At 32.5% G+C, this 25,141-nt stretch overlaps 1 protein-coding gene across 1 annotated transcript; it reads left to right on the top strand.

Annotated features, from left to right (window-relative positions):
- The first annotated feature begins 4,530 nt into the window (after nucleotides 1-4,530).
- LOC115982115 (serine/threonine-protein kinase PBS1) lies at nucleotides 4,531-9,401 on the top strand. Its single transcript, XM_031104634.1, has 5 exons — nucleotides 4,531-5,204; nucleotides 5,855-6,066; nucleotides 6,602-6,791; nucleotides 7,875-8,266; nucleotides 8,397-9,401. Exons 1-5 carry the CDS (start codon nucleotides 5,084-5,086, stop codon nucleotides 8,874-8,876), a joined length of 1,395 nt encoding a protein of 464 aa, XP_030960494.1. The 5' UTR covers nucleotides 4,531-5,083; the 3' UTR covers nucleotides 8,877-9,401.
- Nucleotides 9,402-25,141: the final 15,740 nt, after the last annotated feature.

Raw genomic sequence — 25,141 nt, 5'->3', positions numbered from 1 at the left:
TTCATCTTGGTGTTAATAAATAGTTCCTAGACCTATAACTAGGTGAGCTCTAGTGGGGATAAGTCACTAATGATTAAGTCAATACCCATAGTATTTTTCTGTCAAAATAGTACTTTGAGGGGAGGGGGTTGTTATTCACATACCTATTTATGGTTTGAATTTCCCAATATATAAGCATTTTTTTGTGATCTTGCCCTTAATTTTAGCCATGATCCTCATTATGAACATAATTAGCCCTTATCGAGGGGCATAGCTACCTCCATTATGGATGAAACTTTAGGCATGTATTTGTTACACCTTATAATAGGCAAGGTTGGCTCAAACCCTAGGCCACTTTGGCAATGGTTAAAGCCCTCAAATGGAAGAAGACCTCTATTATTTATTTTTTGCTAAAAAAAATTTCCATTAAACTAAAAGGAAGCCAAATCCATCTTCCATGCACTTAAAACAAGTGAGGCAAGGAAGAAATATTACAATATAAACTTGGGTTGAGGGGAGAGACAGCCTTACCCAAGGCATGAGCAACATAATTTAACTCCCCTTTAACACAAGATTAAGAGAAACTAAGAAAAGAACTCCTAAGATATAATACATTTTCAAGTAAGGTTCTAATGTTCTAGCAACTATTCTCACGGTCACCATTAATTCGTCTATACAAAGCTTTGAGTCACTTTCAATCATGATCTTCTGATACCCTCCCAAGGAAGCCAACTTCAACGCCCAAGTGAATGCAGCCGCCTCTGCTTCAAAAGCATCACAATATTCTTGCTTCTTAGCCCAAGCTTTTAAAATTTCCCCTCTATCATCCCTTGCCACAGCAGCAACCAACTGTAAAATCTGGGTTTGCAACATGTTGATTTTGATTGTACCGGAGGTGGTCCTTGTCGGACCGTGTGCCTTACCGATCCATCCAACGATCAATTGGTAAAGGATGAGGGGGCACAAATCTTTTATAGTATTCGATTGCAGACCAAGCCCATTGATATTGGAACGAATTGTAAAATCTCTCACAATGCAGCTCCAATGACTCGAACCTATGACCAGGCTCTGATACCGCTTGTCGGACTGTGTGTCTTACCAATCCATCCAACGACCAATTGGTGAAGGATGAGGGGGCATAAATCTTTTCTAGCATTTGATCGCAAACCAAGCCCATTGATATTTGAGCGAATTGTGAAATCCCTCACAATACTTTTTGCCATCTCACTGAACACAAGGATCTATTGATGAACCTGCCATTTGTTAATCAGATATGCTCCAATATACTTTGTTCCATGTTGCCAATTCAAGTTGACCTTGAGCTCCTTGTGTAGAATTTGGTTCCTTAGATTCCATATGGTCTCCAACGTAATAGCTATTCCCAAAGGGGCATTCTCCGGCAAGTCAAGGTCACTTGCCACCAATTTTACAAGACCCCCCTATTAACTATAAAATAATCAACAAAATTATATCAAAAAAATGATACTTTCTTCAAATGTTGTGCACTCTATTATTGAATTTTACTCTATTTGTGTTAGTTTAAAAGTGTAAAATTTTCAATCTCCAAAACACCTGGAAGATAAACAAACTTTTTCCATTTCCGGTCTATCAAAATTAAAAAAAGAATTAATAGATTTCCAAACAAATTAGTTACCGAAATCCAACTTTCATTACGTGGTAGGCACTTAAATAACGGGACTTCTTCAAGACAAATTTATTTATGAAATCGTTCATTATTTAAATTTAAATATATATTACTTAATTAATGTTAGATTTTAGACCCTTGAACAAACAATGTTTAACTTGATTTTAAGGCCAAGTTATTAATTAGGTCAATTATGCAAGCCTTAGGTTTAACAGTATATCAATCATATCATGTAGCGGAAAATCTACAACACAAGATATAATGACTTGAGAAAACCAATGAAACAAACCAATTTTAAGGTAAAGAACCTAGGGGGAACAATCCCAAGAAGAACAATCTACTATCAAATAGAAGTTTACAATAAAAAATATTTAATTCATAGTAAAATTAACTATGATTATCATACCTAGCTCTAAAACTCTTAGACTTCTTTGATGTGGATCTGCTCTAACATGAATCTCTAATTCACGCTTTAGATCTTCAGTACGCTTGATATCTAAAGCTTGGGTTGTAACTTTGTTCCATCGATACTTATGGAATAGATTGATTTCCGGTAGATGCTTGAAAGAGTAGAAGGCACAGAATCTCTCAAATCTCAAAAAAGTAGCTCTCCAAGACTTGGAAACGTGTTTTAGGGTTTTCCTTATATTCCAAATAACTTTGGACTGAAACCCTAAACACTTGATGGGTTAACTGGCTTTATTTAAAATTTTGCAAATTGCATCTCGATCAATCAAAGGCTTCTCTCAATCGGTCGAGATAGCCTAAAATTTAATTCCTGAACCTGTAGCTTTTACGTTCTTGAATTTTGACTTGTAGCATTTTGAGCAATGTCTAATACACTTGACACCAGGGGCGGAGGCAGCATGGGGCGAGGGGGGGCACTTGCCCCCCCTGACTCTGTTAAAATGCCTTATATTGGTGATACGTTCTTAGAGAGTTTGACACTTTGACCCCTCTGATTAAAAAAAAAGGCAGGCCCACTCTCACCTTAAAGAAACATACCAAAAATAAGGGTTAAAGCTCCCTTGACATGCCTAAGTCCTAACCTTATATTATTATTTTCTTAGTTTTTATACTGTATCATGTTTTTTACAAGTTTATTTTTTACCTATTTCACTATTCACAACAATTCCTTTCTTGCATATCTCATAAATTACTTATCCCATAAATGAATGATGAAATGCCATTATTTCTTAACTTTTTTATAATTTCAAAATCTGAATTTTTGTTATAAACTTAAATTTTAAATACTTAGAAGGATAGAAAAATAAATGTTGAATTTAACATCTTTTAATAAGCAATCAGACAATAAGACATATATATAACTTTACAAATATTTGCTATATTTTTAATATTCTTAGATTTCATAAAATAAAATAAAAAACTTATAGATGAATTTTTTTTTCTTTTAAGGAATCAAATTAGATGTCTAAACTTTATGTATTTATTCTTCTAAAATAAAAATAAAAAACTTTATAGATTTACATTAATCTCTTCTTTCAACTATTAGTAACTATGAATTGGTTATTTTTGTTTCTTTCTTTTAACAATATGAAACATATACTTGTAATTACAATTGTTTATTTACAATTTATTTTGTTACTGTTATGGATTAATATATCTAAATTATTTTTCTTTTAATACTGTCTTTTAATTTTGCCCCCCCTAGACTTAAATCTTGGCTCCGCCACTGCTTGACACTAAGATCTATTCCCAGACAAGTTTATATACGTGGTTTGCCAACAAATAAATCATTTAAAACCTGTTTTTTTTTTTTTATAGAAATAAATCATTTAGAACCTAAACATTTATATCTAAATATTTAGAACATAATAATTAATATCTAAATTAAAAAAAAGAAAAAGAAAAAAGATCCCATTAAAAGTTGTAGCATTGGACCATACAATGCATTGATCTAACCATAATAGTGGGGGAGATATTATTTTACATCCATCAGATATGATTAGTGCTTATATTATTAAAATGGTTTATTGTAATTAGTACATAATAAAAGTGATGTGTTTCGCATACCATTTTTTATTCGTTGCCTATATCCCACCACATGTATAGTTAGTTATAAGACTACTTTATGCTAAAAAAAAGTTCTAAGAACATGAATCTGTTTTGCAATTTTTTTTAAAATTTTTTGTCTCACCTTTTACCAAATAATTAAGCAATAATATTAGAATTTTTACTTTTTTAAAACTTTTTATTAATATTCTAAATTAGCCAACTTTCTATTTACAACTATCTTTTTCGTTTAATTTTGAATTTATTTTGTTTATATATACTTTTTAAAACTTTTTTTTTGTCCTTACATTCTCAACGTAAAATTATACTTTAGTCCACTTTTAGCCAAAAAAAAAAAAAAAAAAAAAGTAAAAAGCTAAATAAATTAGTGTCAATCCGTTAGTTAACTTATAAACTTTTATTTTTTATTTCTTATTATTTTGTATGTAGCAAAAAGCTATTGAAAACTTTAGAATGCTACACTAACATGTAGTATTGTTTTTTCTCAAATAGTCCCGTGATTCAATGGTATTGTTTCATCTCTTTTACTACAAGAAACATCCCCTACTTATTATAACTTTTTTTCTTAATTACTAACAAGGTTTGGTATTGTGATTGGTGTCTAATAAAAAGGGGAATCAATTTAATGACAACAACTTATATAAACAATTAAAAAAAATATATTGTCTCATAACATCGCTATACAAAAAATTTAAGAAAAAAAAAATTCTGGTAAACTGCTTCTTTTTTCTTTTTTTTTAAATTTATTATTTTGATGGAAGCAGGTAAACCGTTCTGGTAAATACTAAACTACTACTACTACTACTACTACCTACTAGTACCTAGTCTACTTGTACTACATAGGAGTAACTTCTAATTAGGATATAGCAAAGATAAAATCTAGAGCGAGAGAGAGAGAGAGAGAGAGAGAAAGACACACACAGAGAGACAACGCGAAGAATTCCCATATTTATTTTGGTCAAACAAAGAGATAGTGGGGAACTGAGGCCAGAGAGAGAGAGAGAGAGTGTGTGCGTGTGTGTTGTGTCATGTATTGAAGTGTAAACCAAGGCGAAGACAAAGCCGACTTCTTCACACAGCTCTGTTTCATTTAAACCAAATTTATTTATTTATTTCCTATCTGTTTCTCTTTGGTTATTGTTATTGTTTGTGTTTACGAAACTTGGATTCGCTTCCTTTTGTTTTGTCTCTTTTTCTTTTTTCTTTTTTTGTGTGTGTTTTGACATCTTCGTCATCGTCTCCAACCTGATCGGATTGAGAAAGAGAGAGAGGAGGATGCCGAGAATTCTGGATGTCTATGTGATGGGATTTTTGTGATAATTGGATTGGAATTATGAACAGCTAGATTGGATTGAGTTTTGGATACATCTGGTTTTTGTTTTTGTTTTCGATTTTGAAAGAGCTGTCTTTGTTTGATTTGGGGAAATGGGTTGCTTTTCGTGTTTCGATTCGAAGGAGGAGGAAAAGCTGAATACCCAGAAACCCAGCGATGATCGAAAGCAAGCTCTTCCCATGGTCTCTTCTAACATTTCCAGAATGCCTTCTGGTTTGTTCTTAACATTTCTTTTCAGTTTTTTTATTTTATTTGTATAATATATTTATGTTTTTGCCATGTTGTTTCTTGATCTGATCTGGGTATTTCTGATTTATTTAGATTTGTAAAGTACATGTTCATGATGCTTGTTTTCTTAAATTTTGTTCTTGTTTGTCGTTGATGATTAGTTATTTCGATGAGGATTATGAACTTCATTTTTTGCTGTCTTTAGTAGACCCCACCAGATTTCGATACAGTTAATATCCATTTTTTTTTTTCAATTGAAAATTAAGATCTCATGATGGATTTGATTGCTTTGGTTGATCTGATGGTTGTTAGTACTGTTGAAAGATTGGCTTCAAATAGTAACTGAATGACTAATATTAGAGGATGCCCATAATTTGGTGTAACAATATAAGGCATAGCTGAATTTAGTAAAATTATTCAGAGAGTTTGGCAGTCAAGCTTGATCTTAGTGATTGCATATTGGTTGAGGTTATAGCTTAATGGAGTTCCCTTTGTTTTTCCAATATGATTGGATCCTTGTGGTCTTTAGAATCTTTCCCGAGTTTATTTCTTATATACAGCTTGGTCCCTGAGTGTTTAGTTGGAAATTGCGTGATAATTATGGATCTGCGTTTTTGTTATGATGGAATTTGTAGGGGCTGACAAACTTGTATCAAGGGCCAATGGAGGGACCAAAAAGGAATTACCAAGTCCCAAGGATGGACCTGTTCCCGGTGTCCATATCGCTGCCCAAACATTCACTTTTCGTGAGCTTGCAGCTGCAACAAAGAATTTCAGGCCAGAGTGTTTCTTGGGGGAAGGGGGATTTGGACGTGTATACAAGGGTCGACTTGAGAGTACTGGTCAGGTAAATTCCTTAATTGTTGCTTGATGCTGTCCCTTATTAATACTAATGGGATGATATAATCATTCTGGAGAAACTTTGTTGATAATCATATTTAATACACTAAAAAAGAAGAAATTCTTGGTTTGAATTGGTCATAATGATCCCAAGATACAGTAATTGAATGCCAAAAAAAACACAAAATACAGAAAGTATTTAAATCAATTAATCTCGATATGTTTGGCTAAGATTAAATTAGTGTCATGGTTGAAATGCCAAGGTCCTAATAATATGGCAAAACATGCCTCCATTCTAGCAGCTTCTGATGTCTTTTGGAAGTTGCCTATTTTCTTGTTTATGTAAGGAATTGCAACTCAATTTCACATGGTTTGGAGATTATGAATGAGAAGTGAGAACACGGTTTACATATTCCTTAACTTTGCCAACTAGTTGTAGCTCAACTAGTACTTCCTTCTCCCTATAGTCAAGAGAGACTGAGTGCGCATGTAACTTACCAACTAAAAAAAAATCTTAAGAATTTTTTTCTTGTCATTTGCAGATTGTTGCTGTTAAACAATTGGATAGAAATGGTCTTCAAGGTAACAGGGAGTTTCTAGTGGAGGTTCTGATGCTTAGCCTTCTACATCACCCTAACCTAGTGAATCTGATTGGCTACTGTGCTGATGGGGACCAGCGACTTCTTGTTTATGATTTCATGCCCTTGGGTTCTCTAGAAGATCACCTACATGGTAACATCTTGTTGCATATTATTCTGTTTCTTTGATAAGAAGATTTGTCCTCTTTCACTTGTTTGGTTTATTATGTCTACTTAATGATTGTTGAGTTACCAAGAAAAATAGATTCAAATTATTATTATTATTTTTTCAAACTGAGCTTTTGTGCCCTGCCTGTGTTCATGCATCCAATGAAGAATATTGTTATTGAGAAATCATGATTTAAAATACTTCCTGAGGTGATTTTTCAACAATAGGAAGAGTACAAATTCTGAACGTGCTTATAGAACAACTAGAAACTATGTTTTCTTTACTGTTGCTGAGGAGGAAAGATAAAATAAGATGAGAAGGGATTGGACTGTTGGAAATCATGTGAGTTGGGTAGTTGAGTTGGTTCAATAAAAAATTCAAAACCAATTTCAGTGTAAAGATGATGTAGTGATTTTCTTTTTCCTTGATACATATGGGCTCTTTGGTGCTGAAATAGAACTTGGGTGTGAATGTTGTTATCTTGAAGAACTCTTTTTCAAGGCTCACAACTTGTTTGGTGTATGTCCAACTGGAATTTTTTTCATTTGGGGAGACGAATGACGGTTTATGTGTGCTCATTTTCTGCTTTGACTTTGACACTCATTTTATTCTCTTTTCTGAACTCGTTTGTGCTGTCAATGCATCTTCAGTATTTACATACATTGTCTCCCATGTTTGTCTTCTTGTATCATACTTAAGTGTTTTAAGGAAATGTATTATATGCAAAAGGATTACAATATCATGCTTTATGGTGTATCAAGATTTTTTTTCTTATTAGTACTGGATCCAAATAGGAAGTTCTATATTAAGTGCTGGAACTTAATTATGAGCTTGAGTATGAATTCTGTTTGATGCTTTTGGATGAAGTTAGTAGTGCACAATTTCCGATTTCTCATCTTCCTTCTTTTAAATTAAAAAAGTAAAACCATTTAGAGGAGGGGCATAAGCAACTTAACGTATTTTACTTATTTATGACTGATAAAATTACACTATTTACTACAAAAATAAAAAATAGAGTTGTTGGTAATTTGAAGGGATGTCATCAATAATATATTGATCTGTTTGCAGATCTCCCTCCTGATAAGGAACCACTAGATTGGAACACAAGGATGAAAATAGCTGCTGGTGCCGCAAAGGGTTTGGAATACCTGCATGACAAAGCAAATCCTCCAGTTATTTATAGGGACTTCAAGTCATCCAACATATTATTGGATGAAGGATTCCATCCAATGCTTTCTGATTTTGGGCTTGCAAAGCTTGGTCCTGTTGGAGACAAGTCACATGTTTCCACCAGGGTAATGGGCACTTATGGTTATTGTGCTCCTGAGTATGCCATGACTGGACAATTGACAGTGAAGTCTGATGTTTACAGTTTTGGGGTAGTCTTCTTAGAGCTGATTACTGGACGTAAGGCCATTGATAGCACCCGACCCCATGGAGAGCAGAACCTTGTCACATGGGTAATCTTCTTAAACTTTTGTTGTTTAGTTAACTTTATCTTCTCTCATACTGGCTGTGTGGATCTAGCATGTCTAGGCTCCTCCACTTATGTGATAATCAAGTGGTCATGGTGTTTTTATTTGAGTGCAGGCACGTCCACTGTTCAATGACCGTAGAAAATTTTCAAAATTGGCAGATCCACAACTACAAGGGCGGTACCCTATGCGGGGTCTATACCAGGCTCTAGCTGTGGCATCCATGTGCATCCAAGAACAGGCTGCCACCCGTCCTCTCATTGGGGATGTGGTAACTGCTCTCTCATACCTGGCAAACCAGGCATATGATCCTAATACTGGGCATGGCCACAGAGGCTCAGGTGATAAGGATGAAAAAAGAAACAGAGATGAGAGAGTAGGAAGGATATTAAAGAATGAGGAAGGCGGAGGATCTGGCCGGAGATGGGACTTTGAAGGGTCTGAGAAAGATGACTCCCCAAGAGAAACTGCAAGGATGTTAAACAGGGATTTAGATAGAGAACGAGCTGTTGCTGAGGCCAAGATGTGGGGAGAGAACTGGCGAGAGAAAAGACGACAAAATGCCCAAGGTAGTTTTGATGGTAACAATGGGTAGCCAGTGCATATTCAGGGCACCATGTCCCCCCCTTGGCTCCTTCCCGGCTGACTCATCAGACAAGCTGAAAATATGTTGGAATCTCATCTCATGTTTCCTTTTAGCTGGTGGTATGTTCAAGGTGCTTGGCCATTTCTTACCAATGAGGGAGAGATACGAGGGTTGTTGTAAGAGAACTTGGTGCTTAGCATGTTTCTAATTTAACTTCTTTCCCTTTCTTTTTCCCTCAAAATTTCCATTTTCCATTTCCTTTTTATTAAACGTGAAGGCGAAAAAAAAAAAAAAAAAAAAAAAAAAGCATTATGGAGAGTGTACATTGTCTGATAGGATAGTGGGAGCAGAAGAACAGGACGTATTTTAAAAATTTTGAGAGTAAACATGTCTGTGTCGATATGATTCTTCTGGCTCTTGTAGGTTTTCTTTGAACAAAACAATGCCTGTTATTACTCTGTACTATGTAGTCTTCTTCACCAAATTCAAAAATAAAATAAAAAATCAAACTAATGGACTCAGTTACTTTGTCAATGTATAATGTAACACACTCTAGTCTGTACTATGTGCTTACTTATATCCTATCCTTAAATTCTCCATCTCATCCATGTTCTCTGATTTTCGCTCTCGCTTGCCACTATAATTATTCTCTATTGCAAAAATGGCTATGTGACAGACTACACCCAAGGCTTATGATGAGGTGTATTTACTATTTAGTATAAGAACGGGAAATGAAAGTAAGAAACTTGAAGTGTGTTGAGTGTATTAAGGAAGAAGATAAAAGTGTCTAGTATTAGAACATGATATTAAAAGGAAAGTTGGAAGAGTTATTTTGATTAGCTTTTTAATAGAGATCAAGCAAGACATTTGAGCGAATTGAGTAATCCAATTGAAGATAGATGTAGATTTATTCGATGAATTCAGATAAATAAGTTTAAGGAGTATAGGACACATTTGGGAGAATAAAAATGGAAAAGATCATGGGACTAGATGAAGTTCTCAAGAAAAATTGGAAGTGTTTGGGTGACATGGGTGTAGGATGATTGACAAACAATTTTAATAAGATCTTGAGTGATAACAAAATACCCAATGAGTGGAGGAACAATAATGATACCTATACACAAGAACAAATGAAATATTCAAAACTATATAAATTATTATGATATTTTTTCTTAAGTTATGAAACTTGGAGATATAGTGAGATAACTAATTTGGTTTTATGTTAGTGCGATCTAATAGAAGTATTTTTCTTAGACATCTAACTGAGAACTATAGCGAAGTTTAAAAATCTCCATATGAGTTTAATTGACCTAGGAATGTATATAATAAAGTATCTAGAGATGTAATATGGTGTGTTTTAGAAAAGAAATGAGCTTTATAATTATAGTATATTTACTAAAAGAAATGAACACTTTTCCACCTGTGTACTTTTGATACATGAATCTGTAGTATTGTTAGAAGAAAAATTAGTTGTTCTATTTAGCCCTATAACAACATCTAGAGGGACAAAGACTATTGCAGGCTGCAGCAAGAAGAAAAGCCACCATGTCCCTAGCAACAGCAAATGACTATGTTAATTATAGTTTTCTTAGATTTTTTGCAGTGCTCCATTTTAGATATTAAATCTCTTATCATCAACTTCAGGTTTGGTTTAATATCTTTGTTGTGGACTCGGCATTTCTCTGTAATGAACATGATAAAATTGTGGCAGCAAAATCTAGATTCGCTGATAATGACTTGAAATTTCTTATTTTTAGATACTGAACAATGCTAGGAGCCAAAAACCACAAAAAATTACACAATTTTTGTCACAACTTGCCATGTTCATAAAAATTACATAATGGGTTGAGGTAAAAATTGAGTAATTTTTTAGTCTTTAGGCTCTTAGCATTTTTCTTACTTGATCCCTCGCTTGAAATCAATGGCGGAGCCAAAATTTTAGTTTAGGGGGGGCAAGATTAAAAGATAGTATTAAAAAAAAAATACATTAATCGATTATAGTAACAAAATAAATAAACAATTGTAAACAAATTTAATAAAAAGTAAATGTTGCATATTGTTAAAATATATATATATATATATATATATATTAAATGGCATTTCACTATTTATTTATGGGACAAGTCATTTATGAGATATGAACAAGAAAGACAAATGCCATGAATAATGTAATAGGTAAAAAATAAGAGATATGTTATGTATACAACATTTTTTTAATGGTTTCTCCAAAAAAAAAGCTAATTTTAGTGGTAAGTTCAAATTAAAACCAATTATATCTTACATATATAATTTGTTATAAAAATATTTTAAATATAGAACTTATTTATATTTTTATCATTTTTTTTTTTTTTTTTACTTTAGCTTTTCGGGGAAACTTTTTTCCTTACTTTCCAGTTTGCTTCTTTAAGGGTGGAGTGGACTGGCTTTTTCTCTTTTTCTTGTCAAAAGGGTGGGTCAAAGTGTCAAGCACCTTAAATAAGCAATGTAATGCCCCCCCTACAGAACTAGTAGTTTGGGGAATTTTTTTACAAAGTCAGGGGGGGCAATTGCCCCCCCTCGCCCCATGCTGGCTCCGCCAGTGCTTGAAATATGCTTCTTCCCATTAGCACATGGATTAGCCAACAGACATATGTGTCCATCATAACCTAATTCATATAAGTGGACCGATCACTAATTAATTACTAATCAGTAGGGGTGTCGAATGGATGGGCTTGAGGTGAGCATAATTGAATTGGGTACATAAAACTTATTTACTGATTTATTGCCCATTTAAGTAATTACTCCTAACCCAAACCCAACCCAACCCAATTATTACGGGTAAACCCCAACCCACCCAATTACCCAATAATCAAAATTACCAAAATGCCACTTAAACTTAAAAATGACTAAAGTACACCTAAAATCTTCTAAAATTACAAAATACCCCTAAATCTAAAAAAAAAAACCAAATATGCTCAAAAATCACTAAAAATTACCAAAATACCCCCGAAACTTGAAAAATGACTGAAATACCCCCGAAACCTAAAAATTACCAAAATACTCCTAAAACCTAAGAAAATAACCAAAATACCGTTCAAACCTAAAAAAAAAAAAAACCCTCGAAACCTTAAAAGTGACCAAAATTCCCTTGAAGACTAACAAATGACCAAAATACTCCTAAAACCTAAAAATGACCAAAATACCCACGAAACCTAAAAAATGATCGAAAAACTCCCAAAACCTAAAAAAATGATCAAAACACTCTTGAAACCTAAAAATTACCAAAATACGCCCCAAATCTAAAAAAATGAGGGAAATACCCCTAAAACCTAAAAAATAGCCAAAATACAACCTAAACCTAAAAAAATGACCGAAATACCCCCGAATCCTTAAAAAAGACCAAAATAACCCCAAAGCTTACAAATTGACCAAAATAACCCTGAAACCTAAAAATTAACCAAAATAACCTCGAAACCTAAAAATGATCAAACCGAAACCTAAAAAATAACCAAAATAACCCTGAAGCCTAAAATTTGACCAAAATAACCCCGAAACCTGAAAATGGCCAAAATACCCCTAAAACCTAAAAAATGGCCAAAATAACCCCGAAGCCTGAAAATTGACCAAAATAACCTAGAAACCTAAAATGATGAAAATACTCCCCGAAACCTAAAAAATGACTAAAATAACTCTGAAGCCTAAAAATTGACCAAAATAACCCTGAAACCTTAAAATGACCAAAATACCCCCAAAACCTAAAAAATGATCAAAATACCCCCGAAACCTAAAAGTGACCAAAATACCCCCTAAAACTATAAAATGACCAAAATACCCCTGAAACATAAAAAATTACCAAAATACCCTAAAATCTATAAAGTGACGAAAATAACCCTAAACCTTTAAAATGACTCAAATAAACCCAAAACCTAAATGGCCACAAATAACCCGAAACCTCTAAAATTACCAAAAATACCTTGAAACCTCTAAAATAACCAAAATAGATCTAAACCTATAAAACGACCAAAATACCCCTCAAAATACTAAAATGACCAACATACCACTAATCCTAAAAGATGAACAAAATACACCCAAAGCCTCTAAAATTACCAAAATAGGGGTTTAGGGTATTTTGGATGTTTTGAGGGTAATTTCGTCAAATTAAAGGTTCTAAGAATATTTCAGTCATTTTGTAGGTTTCGAGGGAATGTTACTAATTTTTTAGGTTTTAGGGTGTTTCGTTAATTTTTAGATTTTGGGGCTATTTTGGTAATTTTCTAGGTTTTGGAGGTCTTTTGGTCATTTTTTAGGTTTTGGGGATATTTTAGTCATTCTTTAGGTTTTCGGGGTATTTTAGACATTTTTTAGGTTTACGGGGTATTTTGGTAATTTTTTATGTTTAGGGGGTCTTTTGGTCATTTTTTAGTTTTAAAGGGGTTTTGGTCATTTTTTAGGTTTAGGGTGTATTTTTATTGTCTTATAGGTCTAACAGAAATTTTTGTCATTTTATAGGTTTCGGGGTATTTTGGTCATTTTTTTAGGTTTTGGGGATATTTTGGTCATTCTTTTTTAGGTTTAGGGGTTATTTTGGTCATATTTAGGTTTAAGAGATATTTTGGTCATTTTATTGGTTTAGCAGGTATTGTAGCCAATTTTTAGGTTTAGGGGGTAATTTGGTCATTTTTAGGTTTAGGGGGTATTTTGGTCAATTTTTAGGTTTTGGGGTTATTTTGGTAATTTTTAGGTCTAGGGGGGTGTTTTTGTGATTTTTAGGTTTAGGGAGTATTTTTTTCATTTTTTAAGTTTACGGGGTATTTTGGTAATTTTCAGGTTTATGGGGGGTATTTCGGTCATTTTTTTAGGTTTGGGGGGGGGGGGATTTTGGTGATTTTTAGGTTTCAGGGTATTTTAGTCATTTTTTAGGTTTAGGGGGTATTTTGGTCAGTTTTTAGGTTTCAGGGGTATTTTTGTCATTTTTAAGTTTGGGTATATTTTTGTCAATTTTTAGGTTTTGGGGGTATTTTGGTATTTTTTAGGTTTTGGGGATATTTTGGTCATTTGCTTTAGAATTTAGGGGTATTTTGGTCATTTTTAGGTTTGGGGGGGGTATTTTGGTCATTTTCAAGGTATTGAGGGTATTTTGGTCATTTTCAAAGTTTCAGGGGTATTTTGGGCAATCTTTAGGTTTTGGGGGTATTTCAGATATTTTTTAGGTTTTGGGGGTATTTCGGTCATTTTTTATGTTTCAGGGGTCTTTTGGTCATTTTTTAGGTTTTGGGGGTATTTCAGACATTTTTTAGGTTTTGGGAGTATTTCGGTCATTTTTTAAGTTTTGAGGGTATTTTGGTCATTTTTTAGGTTTAGGGATATTTTTGTCAATTTTTAGGTTTTGGGGGTATCTTATTATTTTTTAGGTTTTAGGGATATTTTGGTCATTTGCTTTAGGTTTTAGGGGTATTTTGGTCATTTTTAGGTTTAAGGGGGGTATTTTGGTCATTTTTAAGGTTTCAGGGGTATTTTGGCCAATCTTTAGGTTTTGGTGGTATTTTAGACATTTTTTAGGTTTTGGGGGTATTTTGGTCATTTTTTAAGTTTCAGGGGTATTTTGGTCATTTTTTAGGTTTTGGGGGGGTATTTTAGACATTTTTTAGGTTTTTGAGGTATTTCGGTCATTTTTTTTAGTTTCAAGGGTATTTTAGTCATTTTTTAGATTTAAAGGTTATTTTGGTCTTTTTCTTAGGTTTTAGGGGTATTTTGGTCATCTTTAGGTTTAGGTGTTATTTTGGTCATTTTTTTAGGCTTAGGTGGTATTTTGGTAATTTTTAGTGGTTTTGGGGTATTTTAGAGTTGGGGGATTTGTAGAAATGATACTTGGATTATAATTGGTTACCCAATGAAAGCCTAATAAATATTAATGTTAATTGGATTTAATTGGGTAGGCAAATGGGTTTGAGTTGATTTTGCCACTAGTCAAGCTCATGTGTCTGTCAAATTGGACCGTCCAAATGTGGAGAGACCTAATTTAATGGGCCATGAACTTTCTATTGGAACTAGTTGTTAACTTGGACAATGTACAAAAAGTTTTAATGTAGCGTAGTAATTTTTTCTTTTATCTTTTTGACTAGGATTGCCTTTGGCATTGATTTAAAAAGCCAGCTTATTTTTGCTACTATTCATGGTTGCTACTGCACTTTCTGGTACTATTTATAAGTCACACTGCACTATTTTAGCTAACTTTTACCTTTATCTACAGTACTTTCAACAAAAAGTTTTCAATTTCAGCTAAATAAGTTGTTCCCAAACGGTATTTATTATAATTTTGGTTATATATGTAACTAAATATTCTACCATTGAACATTTATTATGATTGTGTTTAGTTTTGAAACTTAAAGGATTAATACTGCTCAGTTGAAATTTCGGGGACTGAAAGTGCTTCGAAGGTAAACTTTAGAGTCCAATAGTGCAATTTTACTAAAAAATATTATGCCAAAATTCTATTAGAAAGTATAAAAATATAATAAAATTTAAATTCAATTTAATATATATATATATATATATATGTGTGTGTGTGTGTGTGTGTGTGTGTGTGTGTGTGTTAAAATAAAACGTGTAGAATTATGAAGTCTCAAAAGTTTATGTAGCAAAAAATTATTATGAGATTAAACAAAAGTCAAATTTCTTTGGTTTTGTATATATTATTATAGATAAAGGCAATATCAACCAGGCAAGGTATCCCTTGTCTAAAAGATGCTTGTCCATAATTTGCATCTTGTATTTAGATACCAAAATAGTGGCTGATACTTGATACCCTTGAAAATAGTTGGCAATTTAGCTAGAGAGTGGACGAGGCTAATGTATGAAAACAAGAAGAATAATTAACGAGTGAGATCGAGCTACACATCTCACATAGCAGGTTACTCGTCTAATTAGAGGGTGTACCCTTGTAACGCACCTAGCCTCGATATATATGCTCCACTAGCGCTTGAGACCAAGGATAGGACTAGGATTTCTATTTCATCTTTAGGAGGCCAAAAAATAAAACAAAAGAGTTTTTATCTTTCAAGAATAAGAAATATACTAAATTCAAAACTAAATTAGTTCATGAAAATCTAAATCAACAACTCTTCACGATTGACAAAATAGAAAATCGAGTGCCAATCTGATTTGAAGAATGGAAAAGGCAAGTGCCGGAAAAAATAAATAAATAAGGGGAAGAAGCAAAAATGTGGGGTACGCAATAAAACATGTCTCCAGATTTGCAAGCTAACAGATTTCCAACATTGGACCAAAGTTAAGCTGTTCTGGCTAGGGAATGGAGGCATTTCATACGCCTAGAATTAGTTGGCACAATTGGGCCAGATTGAGATATGAAAATAAGAAGAATTATTGACTAGGGATGACAAACTTTGATGATGCTCAAAATCATCAGTAGGTCTATCACCCAAACCCACAGTCTTCAGTGAAAGGTGAAGAGTAGTGAACTTGCAAAAAATAGAAACACCTTCAAAAAGCACCGATGTGGTGCTAGCCTAAAACCTTCCGAAGGTCAAGTCAGAAACTGATAGTGAACTTTTTTTTAGGGGAGTTTCTTAATAGTATTTTTTGCATACCTTGAGATTGGAGTGTCTCAGTTTTTATATAGGGGTCTGTGGATGATCACCATAGCTGAATTGTAGGGATATGAGGTTATCCCTCAGCTAACATGCAGGAGTTGGGAACTTCCCATAGTTAATCTGTAGGGAGTGAGGAGTTATCCCTTAACTGATTTGTAGGAGATAAAAGTTATCCCATTACCAGTAGCCGTGTGTATGTAAGAGAGTCTTAGGTGATGTTGGAGTTGCAACATGAGTTCAGTGTGTTTGGTCTCACTCGTCAACTCTTGGTCATGACGTATGCCTACGTTGGTCGTGTCTGGTCTTCTGCTTTTGGTGAGTAGATGCTTTTTTGAAGACCAACTTATTTGGGAAGAGTAGTACATTCCGGAAGAGTAGTTATGGAGTTATTCAAAATATTCCTCATCAAAGCTATATAGCCTTGCGATTGGGCAGTGGGAGGATAGTGAACCATCAAACCCATAGGATTCGAAAAGGATTCACCAAGTTAGAGAAGCTCACCAAAAACCCACTTCAGATTCGAAACCCTCATCAACACTCCAAATGCAATTCACCGAGTTAAAGAAAACTCATTTGTTGGGCAAAGACTCGATTGATAGTCCCAAATTGAGCTAAGCGATGGCTTTAAGAGGCAAAAGCTGAATAATGATTCCAACGATGGTGCCAGGGAAGATTGCAAGTAAAATTTGCTGGTATTTAAATAAAAGAGTGATATAGTATTGAGGATGATGTATGTGTATAAAAACAAAAGATAGATAAACTAAAAAGTGGAGTTTTCTGAATTAGTTTAGCCAAATATTTGAGGAAACTAATGTGAATGCTCTGAATGGCCCTCACCTAAAGCTTCAATATCTCCTTCAATGTATGAATCAGCTTTTTCTTCTTCTCTTTTGTTTTAAGCAAATTACAAGATTAAGAATCAATGAATGTAAATATGCTCAAAGTAAATACATCTCAAAATTTTATCAAATGTCACCTTCTAAGCTTTACCACTCTCTCTTTCTTTGCAAACATATCATTGTTGTAAGTTTTGATGTCCCAAAACACCTTCATTTTGATCATGGTTGATAGATGTCCATAACTAGTCAAATCAGACTGATTCATTGATTAAGGTCCAATTCTCGATTAACTAGTCGAACCGGCTGATTCGATTTTTAAAATCATGGTCACATGTGACTTACACATTAGTATTATTAAAAAAAAAAAAAAAACCGAAATTTTTTCCATAATTGTGAAAATCAAACCCAATACCCAAAACCCAACTCTGAAAATCAATCCCAAATGCCAAATGCCATTCTCCTTCTCCTCTCTCTTCTCTATTTTTCTACCCTTTTCCTTTGCCAAAACCCAACTCTAAAAATCAATGCCAAATGCCAAATACCATTCTTCTTCTCCTCTGTCTTCTCTATTTCTCCCCCCAACCATCTATACTTCCTTAACTTTCTCTTCTCGCCTCCCTTGGAAACCAAATTTAATTATCAATCTGTATCTCCAATATTCCTCCACAATGCAAACCCTATACCTAAGGCAGCCAATGTGCTAGGCCTATACAGGAGTTTCCTTGGTCTCCACTCTCAACCACTTTCCTCTAGGGACGGATTTAGCCACATAGCCAATTAGGATAAATGATTCCCTCTTTGTCATTCTCTTTCCTATTTGATTGATCTGCTTCTCATGAAATTCTCTCTCTGCGATTTTCTCTAAATCTCATTTTTTGAGTTTCGGTTGCAGGTAATGATGATGATGCCAATTACTCAATTCCACCGCCAAGTGAATCTTAGCAGAGGTGTGGTTGCCATTTTGATTGTCACTGTTGGTATCACCAGGTCTATCTCTATCTCTCTTCTTCTAATTTTAGATTGTCTAATTTGTTTAATAAATAATGGAAAGTTTGGAAACTAGTAGTTCTAATAGTTCTTCATTGCATGAGAAGAGAAAAGAGGCCAACCCCATTACCCTTAAAATGTTCGACAAAATGCCTCACTTATAAAGATAGTTTTTGACCTTAAGCATAGTCCAAGTTTGTTTTGGATTGTGTTTATCAATGAATAACTAATGGACTAAGAAAGCTAAGTTATAATCTATAATCAATTCAATTTAGTAGATTCTTTTTTAATTCTCAAATATAAAGTTGCTTGCTTATTGTCTTCCTTGATTTTGTACTCAACTGAATATGATGGTTTAGATTGATTTTATTTGGTATGCATTTATTTGTTTTAAAGGTTAGTATTTGTAGTTTGTGAGCAAAAGAAAGAGATTGAATCACATTTTGTATTATTGATTGGAAAAAAAAAGTCTTTGTTTCTCCATAATTTATAAGACCATTTTGTAGTGGTGGCTATTTCAAGAGATGCTTTAAGTTCAAATCAATATTTTGATCAAATTGCCTAGCCAAGGCATCCAAAGACTATAATTATGAAAAGCAATAACTTAGCCCTCAAAATATGTTTGAATTTTGGTTGTGTTTAAATTTTCAATGTAACTATAACAATGTTTCTTTCTCATTTTAATTTGTGATTTATGTTAATGATGATTTTAGGGTCCTCCATCCATGAAAGTATGCAAATTTATGTTTCTTTCTTATTGTGGTTCTTCCAACCTAGATGGATACAAGAAGAGAGAAGTTTTGATGCTAAGGTTGATAGTCATAAGTGGAGAGATTCCTAATCCAATTAAGTTTCCAATATATATTCTCTTTGGATCTACTAATTTTTCATACTTTACATTGTTTTTGGGTAGTACTGGTAATTGATAAGTTTAAAATACTCATTTTCTTTTTTAATAGCTTGAATCTTGTGCTTTCTCCGTCATTTCTCTTTTCTATTGTTGACCATTCAACGAGGCCATTTATAAGTGAAATAAACCTTTAGTGTATTCTTGCATTGCCAACACTATGTTAGTTCTATTTTTTTTAGTCTATTACATCAATTTTGGTGTGTATCATATTTCTATGTTTCTTGTTTTACTCATTGATTTTTAGTGAAATATGATACCGAAACATTGAGCATGTTTGTGAATTTAAATAGTAATGTAAATATGAAAAGTTGATTGTGTAATTTTTTTTTTTTTTTGGGTGTCCTTAGTGTGTAGTTGATGCATTGCTATTTATATAAAAGGTCCCCAAATCTGACCATTGTTTCTCCCATGGAAAACAAAAACACAAATTAGAATCACATCATAACCTCTATTTTCAACTACACGTGGATCCAGCCCATTGTATTTCAAGTATGTTGGCAAATACATAATTTTTTAATTTTTCAAGTATGTTGGCAAATACAGAACCCTATATTATATTATAAATAATGTTTCTTTTTAGAGATTATTTATTACAATCGTAATTCACAGCTTTGTATTGTTTGGTATGTGATTTTACTAATAGACTTTGGCTTTAGAATTTTTTATGTCAAGTTCTATAAAAGGAGCAATGTGATTTGTTCCTGTGATTTAATTTGTAGTTTGTATTGGTTGGTATGTGATTTTACTAATAGGTTTTGGCTTTGGGATTTTTTTTTTCTAACATGCATTCGAATCTAAATAAATCATGTTTCGTATGTCAAGTGCTATAAAAGGAGCAATGTGGGTTTGAAGGTTTTGTCTTGGTTATCTTTGTGTTTGTTCTCTATGTGTAAGATTTGGTCTATGGATCCAATTTGTTAAAAATATTTCTTCTTCAAAACGTTATTTTTTTGCACTATTCTTATACATAAAATCTGCACTATATTACATCTAAAATTTGCACTTTTTTACAACCAAAATCAACCAAAATTTGCACTGCATTGTTTCATAAAAATCTGCACTATTTTGAATAACTTTCTGCGTTGTTTTTAAATAACTTTATGTATTAATTAATTTTTAGCACCTATGATAAAACCAATTTTATGTTTCATATATCAAGTTCTATAAGTGGAGCAATGTGGGTTTGAGGGTTTTGTTTTGGTTATCTTTGTGTTTGTTCTCTATGTGTTTGTTTAAATTTCACAATGAATACATAGAACATATTGAATATATATATATATATATCAGTACTGCCCTGGATGATCTTAATTTGAATTCCTTTGATATTGTTTCCTTCATATTCAAAATCAATAATGATTAGATTACTAGGACTCTCCTCTATGTGTTGGACAGTCTCCTCTATGTGTTGGACTGAACTTTTTACTTTAGCTCACAAATTTAGTAGCAACCCTCAATTGTATTAGTTATGAAGGGAGGTATTACCCATGTGATTGATAGGAAGTGTTTGGCCATTCCTAACTGTGACTTGGATGATTTTCATGTTCTAAAAATGCCTTGTTGTACTTTTTTATCTGCTTTTGTAGTTCTTTTTCGGTTGCAATTGGTTTATTCAATCTGTTCTATTCTATTAAATATTAATGTTTCTTGAATGTAGGCTGAAAATTGGATTTTATTGTTTTGCATATAGGGATTTGGCATTTTGTTATTTGGGTTATTTGGAACTATGGATCCTTATTCGTGCAAGACTCTTAATATGATTGCATGACGAGAAAAGCCAAGTATTTACCAGTCTTCTCCTTTATTTTGTATTGTTTCTTACATATTTATTTGTAATATGTTTCTAAAAAGAATTTGAAATTGGAATGTGATTGCATATTTAAGTTTCCTGGTTATCTCAAACTTGGTTTTATGTTTGGTTTAATTGTTTAGTTAATGACTATAATCTCAAGTATGGATGAGAATTTTACATCGTCAAGAAAGTTTTTGACTCTGTTGTAGAAGTTGACAAAGTAATTCAGCTTGATAAAATGACAAAAGTATGTATTTTTTTTTAATATGGCAAAATTACAAATTTGATATTTAACTTCTATATGTTGTAGTAGATTTCTCAACCTATTCTATTGACAGGCTTACATCAGTGGCACTTCAAATGAATGTGACAACAACTTATCAAGTGAACAAGATGGTGATTTTACAAAGTTTCAAAAAGTTGATGTTGAAAGCAATGTACAACTCACACCAACATTTATAATCAAGGAAAACAAAATGAGTTATTTAGTGACTATTATGAAGTAGTGGCGGTTCTAGGATATATTTTTAGGGGGGTCAATAAGAAGATGCATTTTGGATAAAAAATGAATTTTGCAGTCTACGTGATTTCTTTATTACGAAGTGCTATATTTACAAAATTTTCATAACACTTTTCTAACGATTTTAGGTCATAATTTGTTATTAGTTTTAATTTAAACTCATTACTGAAATTACTTTTTTTCCATCAGTAACAACCAGTAAACTTAAGATCTGTTGTGAAAGTATTATGAACATAGCGTTTCTCATATAAGATAAACTATAAGTTTAATGTATATTGTTTATTAATACGATTTTTTATACGATTTTTTTTATAATAGTTTATTAATATAATAAAGATACTAATTATTGTTACTAAGATTAAGTCTTGGAAATCATTTATTGTTTTTAAATACTATAAACATATGAATTATTGTTGTTAAGTAAACTCCAAGCGAGATCTAAATACAATAAACTTTTATGTATTAGTTTATTTCAAATTTTTAAGATTTAAATGATTTTTAAATTTTTTTTAAAAGAATAAATTTATACTTTTGTTGTTAGGCTTATTGCTTCTCCCATATTTTAGGAAAAATTGGTTTGATATTGAGTTTTTTTTTTTTTTTTTTAAACAACAAAATATTTTCAAAATAATCATAATCAGGTTCATTTTAACTAGGCTTTAAAAAAAGTTTAGGTCTAGGGGGTTCAAAATTTTATTTTAAGAGGGTTAAAAAATAAATTAAAAAGTTATATATAAATTTTCTTTTTTTTGGCCAGCTCAAGGGGTTCATTTGAACCCCCTAAATTGTTCCTAGAGTCGCCCATGACAAAGGAAGAAAATAAAAATAATACTTTAAAGTTTCCTTTCAATTTATTTCAAATATTAATTAAGTAGTTCTTTAAATTTGTGTTTCATATATTTATTGGATAATTGAGGATGTTAAGGATTAGAATCTTATTTTTAATTTAAATTTAGGTTTGATTTATATTTTTCATTACGTAATTTAATGTTTCATATCAAGGATAGAAATTTCTGAGGCTAGAATCCTAATGAGACAAATAATTGTTAACATCTACATACACAATAGCTTTCTCGTGCATTGCACGGATTAACGACTAGTTATCATAAATGAGCTGGAATTTTAGCTAAATATTATCATATTAAATAAGACATAGATTTATAATTTTAAATATCATTAACAAATTATTTGGATTTTGATTAATGAGTATTTGGATTTTAGCTATATTTATCAAATTAGCAGTAATTCCGAAATGATACTTTTATATTAAATGATACCGAAATATCTTGTTTCCTTGATGAAATTGAAATGGCTTCATATTAAATGAGATTTACTTATACACACATCCCTCATAAACCACGTGTCACCAAAAACACCATTGATGGGAGTAATAGACCACAAAACCTGGTGTCGACAATGGTGACATGGTTTTGGTCATGAGTCTTAGACCGTATCCCATTTAAACAAGGAACTTGTTTTGTGGATTTTAATTCCTATTTGGTCTCTTTCTCTTCATTTGCTTGTTGTATACAACAAGAGCTTGTAAATTAAACCATGTTCTACCTAGTTTTAAATTCGATATACACATCATCACACCATTGGCCTTGCATTCATATTTTTTTTTTTTTTTGCCAGAGAATTTCAACCTATGACATTTGCTTTTGTTTATAGTTCTTTATCATCAAACCAAGTTAACGGTTAGTTTTTGATATAGACGGGAATTGAACCCTAAATTTCATATTCAACTGTTAAAAACTTTACCAATTAAGTTAACTGGAATTCAAGCATTGCAGTCATATTATTTACGACACACACAACCAACAAAAATTAAAATCTTCGCCATCTCAATAGCATGAAAATTCTAATGTTTACAAATGGTGCATACATATTTATCATATTATTAAAAACCCTTATTCATTAAAAAAGAAAAAAAGAAAAAAAGAAAACCTTGTCAAATACCACACAGCCCTCCAGGTCCCCCAAACACCATGGTTTGCAGGTAATCTGGACCCTGATCTCCCAAGAAGTCCACATTATAACATGCTTTGCTGCTAACATAAGTTTGAAAAGAAAAGTCAATATCACCTTCAATGTAACTTGAATTGATAGTCTTCATTTGTGTAAAAGAACTTGATTCTGCTAAATTATTGTTTGGAAAGCGACTATTCCCCATAGGTGGACTCCTCGAATCTGTTGTATGTGTCATGCTGCCAAATTGAACAAAGTTTGCTTCATTGGATAACTGAGGGAGAATCTCCTTTGGCCAATATCCTATTTTCGTAAGATTGTGCACTATTAACCACCAATGACCACTCGTTTTATCCTATATCAAGTAAAACAAACGTCAACAGTTCTGACTATTTTGACATTATCTTTAAAATTTAGAAGAAAAAGTCATCCTGATTTGCTTCAGAGCATAAATCATATATATATTTATGTTTTTGTCAAATTTCTAGTAAACCAAACATAGCCTTAATAATCTAATTCACAAGAGCATTCTAATGAAATTATCAACAAACGTTTCACAAAATAAAATTGAGACATTTAACCTTTATATTGTGTCTCTTTAATTGGAATCATTGTTTTTTTTTGGAATGTCAACAATGTGCTAAACAATATGACAGGTCTTCGTGTTTTTAATTTTTTTTTTTTTTTATTATCAATCTCTTAAAATAATAAGTTAAGTGTATCTATGTCTATGGTTCAATTATAGGGCGATTAGGATGAACTTTTACTTAAGTTTGATACCTCTCAGTTACGAAGTTAACAGAGGTACTCCACTAACCATTTTAAAGTTAGATATTAATTTTAATGGCAACAATACAATAAAATTTGGATGAGTTTTTCTATTATTTGAGGAGGAATGAGTTTTTTTTTTTTTTGGTGGTGGGGGGGGGGGGGGTGGGAAGGAGAAGGGGAGTCTAGTTCAAAGAGTAGAAGATGTTAACCAAGTGATGTGATGACATTTGAGTTATTGATCAGAGCCATATGTGCTTAATTGTATACTAGATAAGCTTACCATTACTCTCAGTTATTGAATAAGCAAGATAATAAAGTCTCAGAAAATTTTCTCTCAATCTTTCTCTCATTTCCTATATACAGAAACTCAACTCTTTCTTAGAAATTAAAATTCCAAGTTCCAAGATTGAACATTTTCTTTAGAAATTCAAATGATATTGTATCAGTGAATGGAAAGCCAGTTACAAGAAGAGTAGAAGTCAAAAAAATATATGCATTTTTTGTAATAAAATTAAAAGTCCTAAAAGGTGACTGCTACACATATTTGGAGGATGCTATTTTGCAAAAACAGTGATTTATTAGTTTTCTCTCTAGCTCCTCAAATAGATATTTACATAAATAGAATTAAAGATTTGTGGATTAGAATGTTAGTCTTAGAGATTAAAGGAAGGATGGAGCAAATAAAGAAAATTAAATACGCATAACAGCTTCAGCGATATATAAAGCAAATCACGATGGCTAGAAATGAAAATCACTTAAACTAGAATGAAAGAAAAGCCATAGAAGTAGCTGTTGGGCTTTGTGGAGCCTAGTTTTGTTTGATCCGGTTCGACGACCTAACCCGACCTGAATAATATTGCGTGGTTTTTAATGGGAGATTTACTAAGGCTTAGTCCATGGA

Source organism: Quercus lobata, chromosome 3 (assembly GCF_001633185.2).
Source record: "Quercus lobata isolate SW786 chromosome 3, ValleyOak3.0 Primary Assembly, whole genome shotgun sequence".
NCBI lineage: Eukaryota > Viridiplantae > Streptophyta > Magnoliopsida > Fagales > Fagaceae > Quercus > Quercus lobata.
The sequence above is the reverse complement of the archived record's forward strand: the minus strand, read 5'-3'. Positions and strand labels throughout refer to the sequence as shown.